Source organism: Labrus mixtus, chromosome 23, assembly GCF_963584025.1.
Source record: "Labrus mixtus chromosome 23, fLabMix1.1, whole genome shotgun sequence".
NCBI classification, from domain to species: Eukaryota; Metazoa; Chordata; class Actinopteri; order Labriformes; family Labridae; genus Labrus; species Labrus mixtus.
Window position 1 is genome coordinate 6,214,399 of NC_083634.1, and position 20,650 is coordinate 6,235,048.

Genomic DNA, 20,650 nt, shown 5'->3' on the forward strand with positions numbered 1-20,650 from the left:
GTGTGTGTGTGTGTGTGTTTCAGCCTGTGTGTGTGTGTGTGTGTGTGTGTGTGTGTGTGTGTGTGTGTGTGTGTTTCAGCCTGTGTGTGTGTGTGTGTGTGTGTGTTTCAGCCTGTGTGTGTGTGTGTGTGTGTGTGTGTGTGTTTCAGCCTGTGTGTGTGTGTGTGTGTGTGTGTGGTTCAGCCTGTGTGTGTGTGTGTGTGTGTGTGTGTGTTTCAGCCTGTGTGTGTGTGTGTGTGTGTGTGTGTGTGTGTGTGTGTGTTTCAGCCTGTGTGTGTGTGTGTGTGCGTGTGTGTGTGTGTGTGTGTGTGTGTGTGTGTGTGTGTTTCAGCCTGTGTGTGTGTGTGTGTGTGTGTGTGTGTGTGTGTGTGTATGTGTGTGTGCAGCATGTCTCAACAACAGAGTATTAGACTGAATTTCTCCTTTCCCAAATCCTGTTTCGTCACAGCCTACAGTATTCTAGAAGTGGACCCTTCACACAAGAAGAGAAGATGAAGCAACTACTGCCCTCGGGGGCCCCCTTACTGGCCTGGGGGCCCCGAGCAAGACCTCTGACTGGACCTACTGTACGTACCGGAGTCTGCCTCCATGAAGCATGTAGAAGAGTTTGCCTCAAAGAATGGAATAAAAAATCTCATTTAGAGTCTGCAAACTGTTGCATCATCAACAAGTCGCGTCCAAAAAGAGAGTTAGGATTAAACGTTGTTAAAACCGTCCGTCCGTCCGTCTCGTGGTTTGGCTGCTTCGGTTGACTTCCGGACGTCAGTTTTAAATCTCCTCAGCCGTTCGGGCTCGTTGGCTCCTGAGTGACGCTCTTCATATTCATCCCTTTCTGTCCGCTCCAAACACTCAGCCTCGAGAGCACCGCTGGACGGAGAGCAGGGAGATAACAGGCTGCAGAAGGATCTGATGGCTCACATGCATGCTAACACTGCAGCTCAATGTTTGCAGAGCGAGCCTGCAGACTGTGGCGTCGCCTCACGACGCCTTTTGTCTTGGCCAAAAAGTTGCACTTGAACACACCGCAAAGACTACAGCGGACGGCCAATGAATGAGAGGAAATAACTCTCCATGCCAGCAGGCGGCGGTAGTCCGTTGTTTTGATATGAGAAGACCATTTTCACACCGCTGTCGCTCACCACTCGTGTTATAGGTAGTCTACTAATGGAGAATAATGTCTGATAAAAAGTTGAAAATGGCGCTGGCGTTGGCAGAGGCGAAAATAAGGAGAAACCGCACTAATGGGTGAAAGCATGGCTACTACAGAGAGCAGAGAGCTGAGAGAAATGAAACCTCCAAACAGCCAATCAGAGAGCTCACCGACGCTGATTCAACATGTTGAATCGACTGAAAAAAGGCAGATGGTTAGCACAGCAAAAACTAGGACCGACGGCCGACGCTCTCTTTGGTGTGTCAGAGCCTGTAGAGCTAACTCTCAGCGTGAGGGGGGACAGAGCGGTAACTTTTTTACAAATCCCCCTAAAATGAACCTTTTCAGCTTCGTTCACCTCTCTTTGTCTCCGCTGAGATGAAGTGGATCCACCTGAATCACTTCTGTTGTGATATGTCGAGATAACAAAAAGAATCTGACTCATTGACCTCATTGGCTCTACATTTGATGAAAAATAAGAAACTCTGAGCTCTAAAACTAGACCTCCCATTACTCATAATCAGCTTTATTTATTTAGAGAAGTTATTTATCTCTGAATGAAGCATACGCGTTTATAAAGCGTTCATAACCAGACAGAAAAAAACACGAGTCCACAGAGGACAAGCTGATGATTTGGTTTCTGTAAGGCAGCACTTAACAGCTCTGTTAATCAAAGGACCAATCAGAGCGCTCAAACAACTCTGATGTTCAGACAGTGTGGAGATGAGAGGCGTCTGCAGAGATCCTGATAACTGGAGTGTTTAAAGACGGAGATGAAGAGACTTCAGACGCTACAGCGTGGAGAGGATTGTGACACTGTTAAAAAGCAAAGAGGCAATCAGAAAAAGTTTATTTTACATCATTTTGAGTCTCAGCGCCAGAGAAACCCAAGAGGAGGAACATGACCTCATACATTCAAGGGGGTGAAATAGTCAAAATAATGTGTCTGTATCCAGAAAGACACGATCCAGGATGTTTTTCTCTTGCTGAGAAAAAACATCTCAGGGACAAATTCACTAGTTTTCACAAAGACACTCCTGGAAATATCTAGATATCCGGATATTCTCCTGACCTGGTTGTTCACACATGCACCTCTGGGGAGCTGGGGATCAAACCCTCGACCTTCCGGTTGAGAGACAACGACTCTACCAACTGATCAACAGCCGCCCAAGTGGACATATTCTCCCCCTTCTCCCCCTTTTCAAACAGTCCTCTGTGGTCTAAATGAAACATCTGTGCTGTGCTTTGGTCAAAATATAACATGAATCAAGCAGCAGAGGAGGTTTGTGACCCTGTATAAACCAGCTCTCTCAGAACGCTCAGTTTTGGTGTGTGTGTCTCTTTAAATGTAATGACCCCCCTGAGTTTTCCAGGTAGACATCACTCCTTCACTAGCGAGAATAAAAATGGCTGACCTGCGTTAAAGTTTTTCTCTAGTCTGGAGGTGGAGTCCATGGGTGGAGATACCAGGGGAGGGGAGGGGATTTTTTTTTACCAGAATCCCACTGTGACATCACAAGGAGAGCACATTTGAAACAGAGCATTTTTCTCTGTGTTGTAAGACTTATGCAGACCACAAACAAAGGACTGGATGGGTTTATTTCACATTTTGTGGGTCAGTAGACACTCAGGTTACACAAATATATGTTCAGAAACACTGTAGAAGTGGATTTTTCATAATATGTCCCCATTAAATCTTTAAAGTATATGTGATTTACAGGTGTGTTCTGCAGGTACTCCAGCATGAATGCTCATGAAGGAGCTCTCACACACACACACACACACACACACACACACACACACACACACACACACACACACACACACACACACACACACACACACACACACACACACACACACACACACACACACACACACACACACACACACACACACACACACACACACACACACACACACACACACACACACACACACACACACACACACACACACACACAGAGTCTGTGTGACACATGGCCGACAGCGTTAGTGCTTCATAATTTATGCATGAGCAGCGACGTGCCGCTGAGACGCCTCCCGAGTGGTCGTAAGAAATATGATTAATGAAAGAAATCAAACAAAGCATTTCACTCGGCATTGTTCAAATCACTGCAGAGACTTTTCTTCATGAAACGCTGAAACGTGTTACCTTCAATCACTTCAATCAAGCTTCAGTTCTGACTTACTGTCAAGAACACAAAGAAAAAAATTTGATTCTGTTTGTTGCTGAGCGAGGACAAAAAAAAGACCAAACAGACAAAATGATTCTGTGTTCAGACGTCAACAGAACAAAGAGACACTTCAATCCTTTCTAAACTGAATCACCCCGACGTGACTTTGTGTCAGTGCAGACTGAACACGCACCAACGCTGCTGCTCTTTAAATACGGCTGCTGCTGTTTTCATATTTTACTGACAGTTTCAACGGTTCATTATCAAGGGAATGGTCCTTATCAGGGGCGTGTCCGGGGGGGGGGGGGGGGGGGGGGGGGAGAGAGAAATCTGATTGGCCTCCCCAGGTGCCAAGACAAAATCCAAATCTACGCTTGGCAATTTGCCTAATTAGAGGCGGGACTTAAATTTGAATCAATCATAAGGGGAAAGTCAGAAGAAAGTAAAAATCGTTTGTTTGTCGCTGGTCTGACAGATGTGTAGATTGTGGCTGCTGTGTTGGTTGTATCCTGAAATAGTTTAAACCGTCAGAATCACACAAGTCAGAGATCTGAGGAATGACTTTTTTGGGTTGATTTATTTATTTATTGACTTATTTTTGGGCGTTTTGTGCCTTTATTTAGAGATAAGACAGTGGATAGAGTCAGAAATCTGAGAGAGAGAGAGAGTGTTGGAATGACATGCGGGAAAGGAGCCACAGGATGGATTCGAACCTGGGCCGCCCGCTTGGAGGACCATAGCCTCCACGCATGGGGCGCGGTCTCCAACCAATGCGCCACCAGCGCCCCAGAATTACTTTTAACAGGGACGTTTGTTCACTGTTTCATGGTTACCGTTTGTTCCTGTCACTGAGGGCATCTTCACATTAGGAACAATTCTTATGTGCTGCTCCTGAGCACGATGATCATATTTTTGCTATTTTTTTTTTAAACTTCGGCATCAATCACAAAATGGATTCAGACAGCAAAGATGTCGAGAGGCAGTTTTTCCCCTAAAAAATATATAAATAAAACCTGTGGACTTAAAATCAGGGCACTGGGTTGAATTTAAACTCCACAGGTGATCAACACGTTCTGATGGGAGAAAGAATCGAGTTTGAAAGTAGCTAAAATAAAGTGGATACTTACGGTGTAATTGTAACTGTCCACCGTCACCGGCTGTCCGTCCTCTGAGTAATACGTCTCAGTGAAGTCTGGACCCAGGAGCTCGCTGGAAAACAAGAAGAAGAAGAAAAGAGGGGAAGGTTATTAGACGATACTTTACTTTCTCTGTGATTAAAGTCTCAGCAGCAGAGTCTGGGTCAGAGATTTTAATTCTGACATTATTCACCTCTTTGACAGACTGTTTTACACGCTACTTTAAGATCCCGGGAACATTACGTTTTGGGCCCGTTTTGTTGCAACTGTGTGGGTTTCGTCTTGGGTCAACACTACTGTCCAATCTTTACTGTCCTTCCTCGTCTCTCTCGTGGTTATTGTACTCACAAACGACTTCCTCCAGACCCTTTCATGACATATCCGTCAAGATTGTAAATACTATAGATCAAACATGTTTGATATAACTCGAGGATTTACTGACAACCTCTAACAGATCGGGGAGGTTAAGATTCAATCTTTAAGGGCGCCGCTAGCGTAGTGGTTACTGCACACGCCTCATGTGCGGAGGCCGTGGTCCTCCTAGCAGGCGGCACCGGGTACAAATCCAACCTGGTGCTCCTTTCCTGCATGTCATTCCCCAGTCTCTCTTTCCCGGATTTCCAAATCTATCCACTGTCCTATCTCTACAATAAAGACCCAAAGCCCCCAAAATAAAAATCTTTAAAAGATTGGATCTTTATACGACTCACACTTCAAGATGATCTGGGAAGATAATCGGTTCCGAGCGGCCTCGAGTCGGGAACACAAATGTCGGGAAGGAGGAATCGGGCCGATTGACTAGCCCAGTGATTGACAGCTGACTGTGTGGTTGCTGTTGGTAACAAACTCACGGATTGAATCATTGAGGTATTACTACAGAGCAGGTGAGTGTAATAAACCTGCAGCACCTAATCTCTCTAAGAACGTCAGACACACACACAGTGAGTTCTCGGAGTATTAGCCTGCACGCTCATAGTTCTGACTTCAGTGTGTCTGCTGAATGAGACCTCGTTCCCTCTGATGCTAAAACGTCTGCTTTGAAGAAAAAGTGCCCCGTCAGACAAAGCCTCAATGATATTCATAGCTTCTCTGTTTGCTGACATCCCCGTATCATTTTCTTGATATTGCTAAAGCTTGATTGCAAAAAGCATAATCTCCTCCAAATGAAATGTTGGATCAGCAGGAGCGCACTCTTTCATGTCGGTGGAGTTGAGGAACGAGACGGAGACGGGAGGAAAAGATCCAAACGGCGCTTTCACTCTGATTGTATGAAATCTCATGCAAATTGTTATCTGCTGCGAGCAAACTTTCTTTGTCTGCACTTTTGTTGTGATTCGCTGAAGCTAAGTTTGCAGACGGGAACAAAAGACGAGAAGCCTTCTTTAGATTTAATGCACACGCCAATCACTCAAGTTTTCATCTATCAGTGGAGCCCAAAGACTGAAGAGGAACTGTGGCCGGGACAAGAGATATATTTTAGTTTCACCCTGAAACAACAGCAGAAGTAGACCTACATTAAAGGTCCAACCAGTAAGATGTGTAGTGAGTGAAATGATAAAGTGATCTTACTGTATGATCAGACATTAAGGAAAAATGTTGAAGTGCTGGCTTCTCTGACAACAATGCAGCAGCCAGTATGTCCTCCTTCTAACTTTAGATTCTGGTCCTGAATGCTCTGGACACCCCCACACGACGCCCCTCGGTTTGTCAGATATGAGAGCAGTTATCAGGTCAACAGGTGTTGCAGCGATGGAAGCGGTCAAGAGAAGTGGTTCAGATAGAAGTGATTGTACCCGACCTAAAAAGCCTCTGCATGTTTCTAATAAGCTCCACGAGCAGAAACGTGCTCAAACTAGGATCAATATTGGAGATGCTTTTGAAAAATGGAGAGAGGTTAGAACACAGAAAGGTTTACAGACCGATGCAGAGCTGGATAAACACTGAAGTTTCAGTGTCCACCACATGGTGACCTGTGAGAGCATGGACTCTAGAGAGGAGGGGGGGAGACAGCTCTCTACAATGTTTAGAATTTAGACTGCAGTACCCATTTTAAACACTAGGTGTCAGAGTTACATATAGGAACCAAAGAATCAAGCTGAATTTGTCGCTGACGCTCATTTGCGTTGCGTTTTGGTTTGGGCAAGCTGTAAGTTCCGACAACATAAATGACCATATGATGAAATACAATAAGACACGGTACTATAAGGTATGATAAAATCCTACAGACTCAAACCGAAGTGCCTCCCGCCATGCTTTATCAAAGACCTAAAGAAAGATGATTGTTTGGTGACTCCTTAAAGGTCCTTGTAACAAAAGACTTTGGCTCCATTTCAACCGGAGAGAGGAATAAATGTGACATCTGTCATGTTCAGGAGGACGAAGGAGTCGCCTGTCAAATGCCAGGACGTCCCTGAACAGACGCCTCACTCACAGACGTTACGGACCAGAGGTACCGCGAGGACACGGGCGCCGTCTCTGCCTCTGTGTGCGGCTGAATCTCTGACCAGCCAGGAGACTCTCTCTGGCTGCAGATCCCTGAGCGAATGGATGACGGACATGAAAAGATGAGCCCAATCTCCATTTGGTCCCGGGGGCCCTATTGTATTATTCATTGAGGGGGATCGTAATGGAACATAATCCAGCTTTCTCACCCCTTTTACTGCGGACAATTTGTTCTGCAATATAAAGAGAGCGTCTGACGTGGCAGTCCTCTAAAGATGATTCGTTTTAAAGCCGGTGCACAGACTGAGGAGAGTGAGAGTCCGTCTCATTCAGGACAGTATTTACACAGAGCTTTCATCAAAAGGAGGAGCGGGACGAGCTGATTGCTTTTCTTTGGCAGGTGTCTTTCAAGGTGGACGTATAATGGAGAGACAAAGATTACTCTGAAATATCTCCAAAGGCTTAATTGACGTCTGATTAACTGTAGAAAACCCTGAAGAAGAGTGAAATGTTGAATTCCTTCAGCGCTGCTCAAGGAAATAAGAAGTGTAGAAGGTCAACGTGGAGACAACAATAAACTGAGATGAACTGATTTGAATGAGGCCTTGTCACGAGATGGGAACAATGAGGACTACACTTTCATCAGAAGAACAACCATTTTCTGTTTTTTTTTTTTTTTTTAAGGTTTTATGGTTTCGACCACACAGGAGCAGTCGTCTCCACTAAGCCATTGTGTCTCAGACATGCCCCACAGTGTGTGAATCGTGAGATTTGGTCGTACATCCTGAACGGTTGACTGACGTTCCAACCCGACTGTAAAACAATCGTTCAGAGGACGCCAGCGTTACTTAGGATTATGTAAAAAAAAAAAGGTTTCCTGCAGACCGATCACCACCAGCTCCTACTGTACTGTGTGAATGTATTTAATTTAAAATGTAACGATCTCATCACCAAGAGTACAACACAATTAAACAAAGGATGCATCAGCTTGGGCTTTGGCTCAGTTGGTAAAGTCTGTCGTCTCTAAAAACCCCGACACACCAAGCAGACGGCAAAGAACTAGTGGCGACGAAGGCCGCCTGTGGCGTCGCCTCAAGTCTTGGCCAAAAAGTTGCACTAGAACACACCACAAAGACTACAGCCGACGGCCAACCACCACGTACGCTCTGCTCATGAGTGAGAGGAAATAACTCTCCATGCCATAACTCTCCATTTAGTGGAAAAAGAAAAGAAGAGGCGGAGGCGACAAATAAGGAGAAACCGCACTAATGGGTGAAAGCATGGAGACTACAGCAGCATGCTCAAGGAGCTTTACTGAACCTGAGAGAGCTGGAGAGAAATGAAACCTCCAACAGCCAATCAGAGAGATTCCTCTCACCGACAGCTGACGACGGGTAGCAACATATCCGGACACACGACAAGAACTAGGGTGACGACTGCTCACTGACGATCCAACTACGACCAGTGGCTGACGATCTCCTCGGTGTGTCAGGGCCTTTAACCGTTCGGTCGGGGGGTTCGATCCCCAGCTCCTGCAGCTACATGTCTGATGTGTCCTTGGGCAAGACACTTAACCCCAAATTGCTCCCGCTGCTTCGTCAATGTGAATGAATGGATGCGAACAGAAATTGGATGATGTTGGATCCTGACCTGGTAAACATGTGTAGCTTTCAAACCGTGTGCAAATCTCGCTCTATAACTTCTCAATACCAGTTTGAAGCGTCACGCTGCAGTGCTGACACAAACACTCACACTGTGGCGAGATTAGAGTCGGTGTAACAGCGACCACTCTCCAGAAAATGTGCTGATTCTTCGGGTGGTTTTCTCTGCAGATCCCTCTCTGCCACGTCCTCGTCCAGCACGTACCGCTCATTAAAAAAGAGCCGCTGGATGTGGAAGAACTCATCAGCGTCCCTGATACTGAATCATTGCACAAACACACCCGGCCGTTTCCTCTCCCTCTGAGATTCAGCTGCAGACACAGACACACAGACACACACACAGACACACACACACACACACACACACACACAGACACACACACACACACACACACACACACACACACACACACACACACACACACACACACACACACACACACACACACACACACACACACACACACACACACACACACACACACACACACACACACACGAGGGTCAAACTGCTGCGATACTGCAAAAGTAATGGTGTCTCCACGAGGACGAGGCAGAGCAGACGGCTGCATGGTGTGTGTATAAAATTCAGTCTAATGAGCCGGCCGAGGATAAACAGCAGGACAGTTTGTGTGTGTGTGTGTGTGTGTTTTTATACCCATTGTCTTTCCTGCTGTTGGCTTTTCATTGTTCAGCTAAGCTCCTTTATCTTTTTAAAAGAAGCTTCAGGAGATGATGAGTGGATGGAGGTTGGTGTTGGAGGTAAAAAAAAAAAAAAAAAGGACGGGGAGGTTTCTCAGATCTCGTGCTACAAAAACGCAGAAATCCCCCGACTTTGTACCAATTAATGAAAGCTAAGCTAAAGACACTTAGCAGCTGAATCCTGATATAAAATGCATCTCACAAAAGGGACTATCCATTCTGTATTAAACCTTTAACTGATATCGACATTTTCTGATACCTCCTCCTTGATTGAAGGAGCAGCTTTCACAGCTTCACCCTGGCTCTATATAAGACAACAGTAAGAGAGTAATATGTTATAATAAGTTCTTGAGCACTTCATACAGATCAGCTATCACTCACTCACTCAGTTATTTCCTGCAAGTGTTTACTGCTCTCCTTTTGGAACAGGATGGGTGGAACACCACAAACCGCAGAGTCAACAACATCTGCGCACAGAGCTCACCTGCTCATCTGAAATATGCGATAGGCAGATTCCACACCTCATGAGCAAACACGGCTAAATGCAAGCAGTCAGCGTGACAAACATCACGTGACCATGACTGATGCTAACTGACTCTCTCTGATCTCTGAGAGACGTTTCATCTATCGGTCACGGCTCAGAGGCTGCAGGGACCAACAGAAAACAGAGTCCACAAGCATCTGCATGAAACGGAGCTCTTTCTTTTTCAAACTGAATGAAGCGCCACATGCTGAATGTTAAATATAATAAGTGCCTGAGGCGGAGCGGCTCTCAAATCAGGAGGGTTAGCAACATCACAGGCATGCTAATGTTGATTTGGGATTGTAGCTTAGCTTCAGCCTTTCTTTGCTCAGAGGAGAACTTTACAATCCAAACAGTCAGAAACCAGGGACAGAACTTCTCCCTTTAAGCTCCATGGAGGATGGATCATAAGCAGGGGTTCTCAACTGGTGGATTGGGGCCCAATGTGGGTCGCAGAGTCATTTTCAGTGAGTCGAGAACGTGTGCCTGAAGAATGAGTCAAAAAGTCTATTAGGCATTTAAATAATTAATCAATGGATTGCTTCTCTCAGACAGGATCCAAAGAAAATTCTGTTGCACACGAGTCACTTCAGGACGAACGTTTCTACGCACTTCCTCTGAGGCCGTTTTACCTTAAGCTATTGGCAGCAGCTTTGCTTCCCTTGGTAATGATCTTTACGACTGTTTTAAATTATTCTGATGTGCAAAGCTCGTGCTGCTCATAATATTTCACTAAGTTTAATGTATGAAGAAAACAAGATGCCATCCTCAGATTCTAACAACTTAAAGCTGCACATGGATTCTTTGTTTTACTTAAAGAAGGGCGCACATTTAAGGACGCACTCAGACGGGGCAATCCATGTCGAGCACACTTCACCCCTAAAGTCCAGTTAGTTTGACTAGTGTGATCGCACCAATCCGTGCTCAAACCCGGTACTCTTCTTTGGCCCTGGCACGCTTTGAAGAGGTTTGCTTTAGCATGGTACAGTTCATGCACGAGCACAAGCACGGGTACACAACGTGGACAGCCTTCATTCTGGAGAAATCCATGAGTGTTCTGTCTGTATCTGACTAACATTTATTTATTTATTTGTTAGGGACAGTGCATATTAATGAACCGCTGTAACAATTACAGATGTAAAAATGCCAGATTATAGCAAAAGTGCTAGTTTCCATCTGTTGTCCCTAGGCAGGTAACATAGAAAGATAAAATACAAATAAAAATACAAATACAAAGGCACAAGTGACACAAGACAATAATAGAGGTTAAAGGTTAAAAGTGGTCACAGACTTGGTTTTCTTTTATCCACTGTTTGAGGTGTGTTTTGAAGGATGCATATGTTTGTGAGTCTCTTATTGTGAGTGGGAGAATATTCCAATATTTAGTTCCTTTGACTGACAGAACAGTTTGTCAGAATGTAGTGCAGCTGTATGGGACCTCACAGTCTCCTCGGGACTCAGAATAAGACACACAGTCAGTAAAGTTGTCATGGTCTCTGAGTTGTTCTCCGGACTCGACAGCGTGCCCCTTTCATTTTTTATTTTTCGGAGTCCGCCTGTCTTGTAAACTTAAGCACGCTTCATCATAACATAAAGCCATGTGTTGGATTACAACGTTATGTACAAGAGGTAACCGTGCTCAGGCCCGGTTAGTCCTGGAGCAGCGTGAGTGCAGGCCAGCGGGGGAATGAAGAGGGGGGGACAATCATGCTTAAACACGGGACAGGACAACTGGGTTTAGTGTGAGTGCGCCCTTAAAGAGTTAATGACCAAATATAGAGACATAAGCTGAAGTAACCGGTGAAGAAGAACTCAAAGGAGGAAGCGTTGTTGTTCCTGTTTCTGAGCTGAGCTGTAGAAAGTTGAAGTCTTCCTCCTGCGAGTGTGAGAACGTCTTTATAATGCCTCTTCTCTGAAACACAGCGGCGGCGTGCCCGTCTGAGGAGGGTGTGACTTTATCTGAGCGAGGATGAGGTGAACCACAAACCGCCCTGACACACGCTGTTAAACCTGCAGCGTGAAATGGTTTCCTATATTGTAATAAAAATGTGTCCTTCAAACTTACAAAAACTGACATTTTTTCCATCCCATCATGCAAATATAATACATTTATTTTCCAAAGAATTCTCCTAGAAATTAAATCACTTGAAGTGAAACAATGCAACTATAAAAAGAGATCCCGCCTGCACCTCAACAGTGATCCAGTCCAGTTATAGGTTTGACACAATACAAGCGTCTGTGTTTAGTCAGTGGAGTCCTTTTGTTCTTTTTTCAGGGTGACTTCCTTGTTCTATCCTGAATGAAGCTATTGTTATAAAGACGTGTCTTTATTTATGTTTAAATTAAATATGTTGCTGTTTGATGATTTCATTCAAGCTCAATAAAAAGATAATATCTCAGGAAATGAAAACTACCGAGCCCCTGCAGGCGTCACAGCGGGAGTTTCTCTGACAGACTCTGGTAGCCCTGCAGCATTCTGCCCCCCCAATTGTCTTACCCAAGGACACATCGGAAATTCGGCTGCAGGGGCTGGGGATTGAACCCCCCCGACCTTCCAGTTGCGAGACGACGACTCTACCAACTGAGCCACAGCCGTCCCAATATGTGTGCTCTCAGATCTCAGATATGAAGTCATTAAAAAAACTCCAGAGCAAATATAGTGAACCTGTTTCAGAGCCAGGTAGAAAAACCCGAGCACAGTACGAAACAATCGTGCCTGATGTGAAAACGCCCTCAGGATCAAATCCAGTTCAACCAGCTGAAGCAGGTTTTGTATGTTCGAGAAATCTGGAGAAGAACCCAGGTTAAAAAAATGTGGTGAAGCATCCTCCATCTCTCTCTCTCCACTCGAGTATTTAGTTATTTTCTTCTTTGCCAGTTCTGGAAGTGATCCTGTACTTTTCAGAGCGGCTGAGCTCCCACAACACTTTAAGTCAGGATGACGGCAGACAGGATTTTATGGTTGTGCTTTGGAGCTGCAGATTACAGTTGTGGGGGGAGGACAGTTTGTCTTCTCCTGCTGTGTCCTTTGTTTGGGCCTTAGGGGTTGTAGGGAGGAGGGAAGTGAAGAAACGCTTCAGAGCAGGGTTTGAGAAGGAGAGATGTATTTTACAGATACTTTCCTCTTTATAACCCAAAACTCATTTTGAAGCCCATTAGGTCGTTCCATCAGATATTTTGATGTTATTAATCATCCTGCAGAGCCTCGCTAAGACATCTGGCAACGCTGATGGAGCTATTAGCTTCTGATGGCTGTTCTTCTCCAAATGATGGAGCCTTACACGTCTCTGTGTTTGCAGACCGTATGAAGGTTATACCAGGACGTTACCTCGATCTGTGGTTAGAAGTTCAAATCAGCAGAGAAGCCCCCACGCTGCTCTTTCCATGCCACCATGAAAGAAAACAGTCATTTGACCTTGTAAACAGGGGATTTACTGGTCTACCACTTCCTCTGCTGGTTCCTTGTTTGTGTTATTTGTTGAGTGGGATCCAAGGAAACCGTCTTCAACCCTATGAGGTCCCAAACTGGAGAAGTTTAGCACAAAGCAGCAACAGACCGATAAACTGGGTGCAATGAGGCGATGTGCACAGCAGCTCCTTAAAGCTACAGGCTCCAGAGTAAATGTGCAATTTATACCTCATAATCATGTTCAATACTGCAGCACTTTTGTTTTGATTGAGAGCCCCCTGGTGGTGAAATTTATAGACTTCGCCTTGAATACTTCGGCACTTTAAGCACTTAAACTCTGAGGGTCACTTCATCCAGGTTTGTTTTGAACATCGCACAGACACTTGCTCGTATAAACGTGTCTCTGTCAGCTAATGTACGGTTTATGTTGTTGTTTGGTCGTTACTTGTAGTTTTGTATAAATTAGTATACGTGTGAACCACCAACCTGCCGAGGGACTACAGATGGAAATTATTCTATCTGGCATAGTCACATGTTTATGTTCATTAATGTGCATTGTCCCTCGTTCACAGTGAACTCAGGGGACTCCAGGTGAGAACACAGCTGCTGTAGTGCCAGCTTTTACAAGTAAATGTTTTATGATATGATTCACAGAAGTTATCCTGGGTATACAGCTGCTCTGACGACAGGTTCTGTTTAATCCTGATCTATTTGAAAGCGGTGTTTGTCTTTGGTATAAATTGCTTTAATGGTGACTTTGCATGTCAGCAGTTGGACGAGCCGGCTGCAGTATTTAAATGATCAAAAAAAGATTCACCCACAGAACGTTTTGACTTCCCCAAGGTTTTTATTTAAGTGTAGAAACTTTTTAAAATTATAAATATTTAAAGGAGCAGTATGTAACTCTGACACCTAGTGTTTAAAATGAGTACTGCAGTCCAAATTCTAAACATTGTAGAGAGCTGTCCCCCCCCCCCCCCTCCTCTCTAGAGTCCATGCTCACATAGGTCACCATGTGGTGGACACTGAAGCTTCAGTGTTTATCCAGCTCTGCATCGGTCTGTAAACCTTTCTGTGTTCTAACCTCTCTCCATTTTTCAAAAGCATCTTTAATATTGATCCTAGTTTGAGCACGTTTCTGCTCGTGGAGCTTATTAGAAACATGCAGAGGCTTTTTAGGTCGGGTACAATCACTTCTATCTGAACCACTTCTCTTGCCCGCTTCCATCACTGCAACACCTGTTGACCTGATAACTGCTCTCATATCTGACAAACTGAGGGGCGTCCAAAACGGCCGTGTGTGGGGTGTCTTAAAACCGCCTACCTTCTCTGGTCCAAACAAATCCAGATCATTCAGGAGCAGAATCTAAAGTTAGAAGGAGGACATACTGGCTGCTGCATTGTTGTCAGAGAAGCCAGCACTTCAACATGTTTCCTTAATGTCTGATCATATAGTAAGATCACTTTATCATTTCACTCTCTACACATCTTACTGGTTGATACTTAAAGCAGTTTGATTTATCTGCAGGAAAAATGATTTATAAGATTCTTACAGCTTATCTTGCTGCAATAGTTGTGTCATTAGTTCGCTTCCTTCTGCTTTTAATTCTGCTGCACTTTTACACTTAGATCAGTTATGATCAGGGCCTTCAGCTTCCTTGAATATGTTCTTCTCTTACCCAGTTTCAGTTCTGCTTTAACTTCTAACACAGGAAGCTCTACATCTTGTTCTCAGATTTTGATGTCATTGCAGATTTGCTAGGTGTGTTCCTGTAAACATAACGTCCACTGTGCGGCTGCATACTTTACATTTTAAGACCTAATAATGGAGTCAAATCTTGGGCTGCACATTTAACTATGCTTTTATCAAACTTGGAATGTAAGCATGTGCAATATAAAACATTTTTGTTAAAGGTAAACTGTGTGCTAAACAGCATTAAGATGAAGTGATATCCTGCTGCAGAGATACAAACCTCTGCTCTATAAATAGAAAGCCCAACAAATGTTTCCTCATCATGATTATGATATGGTTTAATATAAAAAGGGAATACAAATAGTGATGCAGAAGTGATGATTCACAAATTTGGGGTCACAGCAATTCTTTTATCTGTCACTTTTTCATTCCTTCTTTTGCTCTCTATGCAGCCCAAATAAAAGCCCTAACCCAAGCGACAACTTCCCGTGTTAGATAAAGACTCCAATGCTGAAGTGCAAAATCCTGCAGTTCCTCGAGTGTCCACTAGAGGCTGGCTGCAGAAGCACAGGAAGTCACATACACACCCATTCTAAAAAGTCTGTTTTTACAGCAGAGATTAACATGTTTACAGTCTGGTTCAAAAAAAACAAATAGTTCTGATTAGTTCATGTCTCGATCGACACACACTGTACGGGGGGGTGAATGTTTTGATGACTCATCAGTTTTGATTTGATGCTAACAACTGTTTGAGTCCAGTTGAACGAGTGTGTTTGACTTCCTTTATTGATTAAATTAAAGTTGAACTATGTGGAAATTCTTCATTATAGCCACCATTAATGTGCACATTAGCAACATATCGTCCTACATTTATAAAGCACGACATTTCTGTCTGATTTAAAGCCCGACCGATAAATCCTCCAATATCGGCCAATATTAGCATATCCAGTGACTATCGGTATCGGCTAATTTTATCGTAGATATGCGCCGATATTACTAGATTGATTCACAAGTCAAATAACATTTAATTTGAGTTTCATTGTATGACACTAGCAGTTCTCTTTCACCAGCAGAGGGCGCTATATGGATTACAACGAGCATCATCACTCTGCAGAGTGTCGAGCGGTGATGCAAATACACACTCAGTTACTTTCCTGCTGAGTGACCATCTTGTCATTATAAATCTTTTCCACACGTGTTTGATAACTGAGGGATCAACTCAATAAATGTGTTTATCTAAATATCTATTTTCTACAGATCGAACACAGATCTAAGAAAGATATCGGTATCTGATTGTTTTCTCTACTGAATATAGATATCGGTATCAGCCTCAAAAGTTCCATATCAGTCGGGCCCCTAGTATGATAATACTCCTCAATGGTTTTTAACTCTGTTTTAGAAACAGAGTATTTATCAGCAAGCTGAAACAACAACAAGTCTGAGAGCCGCAACAGCTGTTAGCTATGTCTGAAAATTAACTTCTGCCAACTACAAGCTGACAGAGAGACATCGAGGACACACACACAAACACACACACCTATATGGAGAGAGAGAGAGAACGAGAGAGAGAGAGAGAGACTGACCCATTGCCCTACTGACGGAAAAGACAAAGAAAATATGCACACAAGCTTCCTTGGAGGTGACGTAGAACCATCTGTTTTTAATTATCTGTCCCTCCCACTTCCCTTTTTTTCTCGTATTTTATAACTCAAACCCAGACTAGACTCATTTTAGAAATCTCCTCCTGCTGAACTCCTTCAGTCCACTTCACAGCCCCGGGGACGTTCAGCAGCAGCAGCAGCGGCGGCATCGATAAACATCTGGACGGGGAAGTGGAGGGAAATAAAACAGCTGCCCTCTGTTTGCCCCTCTGTTTTTGTTTGGAAAAGATGAAAACTATCCTCAAAACAGCCACTTTTTGCTTGCGTAATCACATTGTAATGGATTATATGAACACACCACGTACACACAGTGACCTGACTATAAGGGGAACAAAACGGAGGGGATGCAAACTTTTCTAAACAAAAGAAAAATGGCTCCCAGCTTAACAAGGCCAAAACTAAAAAAAGCAAAAATGGAACATGTGTGCATGTGTGATCGGAGCGTATTGTGCTCCCTCAGCCCTCCTGAGAGGGGACATTCATCACCGCACAGAAAGGGCTGCTGGGAAAGAGGGACGCCGTGGTAATAAGGCAACAAAGAAATGATAGCAGCTGCTGTTTCCCGGAGCTGCATCCAAAACGCCGCTAACCCCGTTTGTTGTGTGCACTGTACGGCCAACAGAAATACTCTCATCGTAATGACAGCGCTCAAAGGCCTCAGGTAGAGTCAAGCTCAGTTAATCACTCCTGGAGAGAAAAAAATCAATGGTAGAGCTGCACTTAATGTAATTATGAAGGCCTGCACAGTGCTCAAAGAGACATCTGGGAAAAAACATCTGGGGCCCGACGAGGGGCCGTCATTACACGCTGCAGCAGACGATATAAGTCAATCAATGCAACACGTGACGCGTAGTAAACACGGACATGCAGCTCGCCGAAAACAAACAAACACTCAAAGCTGTAGAGATACACAGCCACACAACAACAAGTATTTCTTTACAGCAACGCTTTTAGAGTTCTGAAGCATTTTTCAACGCGCTGTACCGAGAGAAAGAAGAAAGAATATAAACAAACATAAATATTAATAATGCCCTGCCTTGGTCTTGGTCTTGGTTTTGTCTCGGTCTCGCCCTGACTTGTCTTGGTCTTGACTTGGTCTGGATCCCTAAATGTCTTGGTCTTGTCTCGGTCTTGGAGCACTCTGGTCTCGGGTAAGTCTTGGTTAGTGTTGTCTTGACTACAACACTACCTCCTGGTCTTGTTTACTTCCTGGTAAAGACTAAGGCAGGGCGAGGCCGAGACAAGAACAAGAGAAATGATCATCACGTTTAACTCAGATTGAACAGATTTCAGGTCGGCCTGTAGGTAACAATCAGAGGAAGGACAAGAAATGACATCACAACAAGCACAAATACCGACGCAGGCACTGTGAGAACATTTCTGCTGCTGAGCTGTGAGGGTTAAAACAGCACAGAGGCTGCATTGGTTCCTCCAGCTTGTGCTCTATTTGTCCTGAGCAATCATCACTTTTTGATTTCCTACTGAAGCCGTTAACCTTGAGCCTGCACCCGAGGCTCAGGGAGCTGACAGCGCCTTCACACATGGCTGACGGGACATGAACAGGCGTTGGGGCCAATTAGAGGTGGAGTGACAAACATGGAGGTTCCTGGTAGTTCTGGTTAAAGAATGTGATTGTCAGGTCGAGGTTGGTTGTGAGGTGTGTCTGCAGGTCAGCTAGGACTGTGAAGAAAATAACTTACTACACTTTCTACAAGACTACAAGAGTTTTTAAACACTGTTTTTTTCTTCTACACATTTTACAGCAAATATAATCAGAACAAGAAGAAAAATCTACTTCACTTCTCCATGTTTCTCCAACACTAACATGTGTCTCTAGTTTGTCTATAAATCCCCCAATGATGAGAATAGTCCATCCTCTCCGTCTTTTGCCTGCTCCACTTTTCAGAAAATGTGTGCTCAAACAGGCCGTTTGGAGATTTTCCCTTCATGACATCACAAAGGGCAGTAGCCCCTCCCCCAGGTGGGTGACACTCCCACAGCTAGGTGTTTGTTCTGCCCTCTGAGTCTGCCTTCTCACCGTAAACAATAAAACATAAAGCGAGAAAGCCCGAGACACCCAAGCCCTTCCAGAGAGGGGGCGTGGTCAGACACAGCTCATTTACATATTTAAAGGTACAGACACAGAAACAGTCTGTTCTGAGCAGGACTGAAATAGAGGGGTTTATAGACATGATCAAATACAGGATCAGAGTGGATTTAGAACAAGAAACTTCACACACATGTTTTGAGGAGCTCTGAGACTTAAGATAAAAACCTGCAGACATTTGGATGATTTTGTCAACCCTCTGAATGTGTGTATTTTTATTGTGTTGTCTGATTTTACTGTCTGCAGATGTGGTAAATGTGTATGTCGGGTGATTTGTGCCGGTCATCGGTCATTGTTTTGGCGTGCAGTGAAATACGAGACGTCGCCAGAAGCCCCTGCAGGACTTTTCATGGTGTGTCTCAGATTCTCTTTCAGAAGGTCAGACTGACAGATGAGGCTACGCTGTCTTTAGGGAAACAAACATAATGCTAAACAGACCTGTGCTGTCAGAGTGTGTGTGTGTGTGTCAGTGCAGACATGTTAGTAGAAATAAGATGTTTAAAAGCTGCACAGCTGCTCCAACAGGCCTTACAAAGTCTGCAGGTGTTCAGACCAAACACCTGTTTTTCATTACAGTGTAGCGATTTAGCCACAAACAAAACGGTTAAATTACAATGAATTAAATAATATTTTGGGCTTTTTGATGCCTTTATTTAGAGATGGGACAGAGGATAGAGTCAGAAATCAGGGAAATAGAGAGAGGAATGAAATGCAGGAAAAGAGACACAGGCCAGATTCAAACCCCGGTCACCAGCTCTAGAGGACTTAAGCCTCTGTACATGAGGCGCACGCACAAACCACTAGGCTACCAGCGACCAGAAAAAGTCATAGGTCATGCACCCCATGTACAGAGGCTTAAGTCCTCACTGCAGCGGCTGTGGGTTTGAATCCGACCTCGGCCCTTTCTCCCCAACTCTCTATTTTTGAATGACCAGAGAAGGTAGGCGGTTTTAAGAGATACAAGATGCCAGATATGAGAGCAGTTATCAGGTCAACAGGTGTTGCAGAGATGGAAGCGGGCAAGAGAAGTGGTTCAGATAGAAGTGATTATACTCGACCTAAAAAGCCTCTGCATGTTTCTAATAAGCTCCACGAGCAGAAACGTGCTCAAACTAGGATCAATATTGGAGATGCTTTTGAAAAATGGAGAGAGGTTAGAACACAGAAAGGTTTACAGACCGATGCAGAGCTGGATAAACACTGAAGCTTCAGTGTTCACCACATGGTGACCTGTGTGAGCATCGACTCTAGAGAGGAGGGGGGGGGGGGAGACAGCTCTCTACAATGTTTAGAATTTAGACCCAGTATTCATTTTAAACATTAGGTGTCAGAGTTACATACTGCTCCTTTAAGGATTCTTAAAATGAGCTGTTTTAGTGAATTCTGTGTAGGACATGGTCCTAATCCAAAAGCAACGTGTACCGCAAAACATATCGAAGGGAGTAGGAAATACCCTGACCTAATTTACAGGTAATATGTCACTCCCACGTTCGGCCCCATATTGACAAAAACCCGCCACACATCTGAGAAGTTAACACCTGTTCTCCTCTCACAGATCTGTACTCTCCTCGACCTGCAGGACTAACTTCAATCTGTTTCCTGTGAGCTCGTCTAACCCTCCGCAGTGTCTCTGTCTTTCCCACACTCCACAGAGTGTTTGAAGGACGATTCATTTCCTGGTTCTGACTCATACGTCAACCCCTCCTCTCTCTTCATCCCTCCATCTCTGCATCCTGCCAGCTGAAGAGCCTCCAAATCGGAGCGGGATTTTCCCTCGCTGTTAAAAAAAAAAAAAAAAAAAGAGTGAAGGCTGCTGGGGCTGGCTCGGAGCTGCCAGTCATCGCCTGAGCTGACAACCCGACCTGGATTAGGGCAGATTAACAGAACAAAGCTCATTATTGATTTGAATCACTATTAAAGTGGAGACACTGTTGGGGCTTCAGCCAAGTTCAAACAAACTAGTTCCAGAGGAGGATCGATAAAGGAAGC

The 20,650-nt window shown here is 44.4% G+C and overlaps 1 protein-coding gene across 1 annotated transcript in view; it reads right to left on the reverse strand.

Moving 5' to 3' along the window:
• The window catches only part of adam19a (ADAM metallopeptidase domain 19a), a 154,543-nt gene that overhangs the window by 50,568 nt on the left and 83,325 nt on the right, over positions 1–20,650 (reverse strand). The window contains exon 4 of the mRNA XM_061030910.1: positions 4,455–4,536. Within this exon, the coding sequence (XP_060886893.1) occupies positions 4,455–4,536 (82 nt within the window). The remainder of the gene's footprint in view (positions 1–4,454; positions 4,537–20,650) is intronic.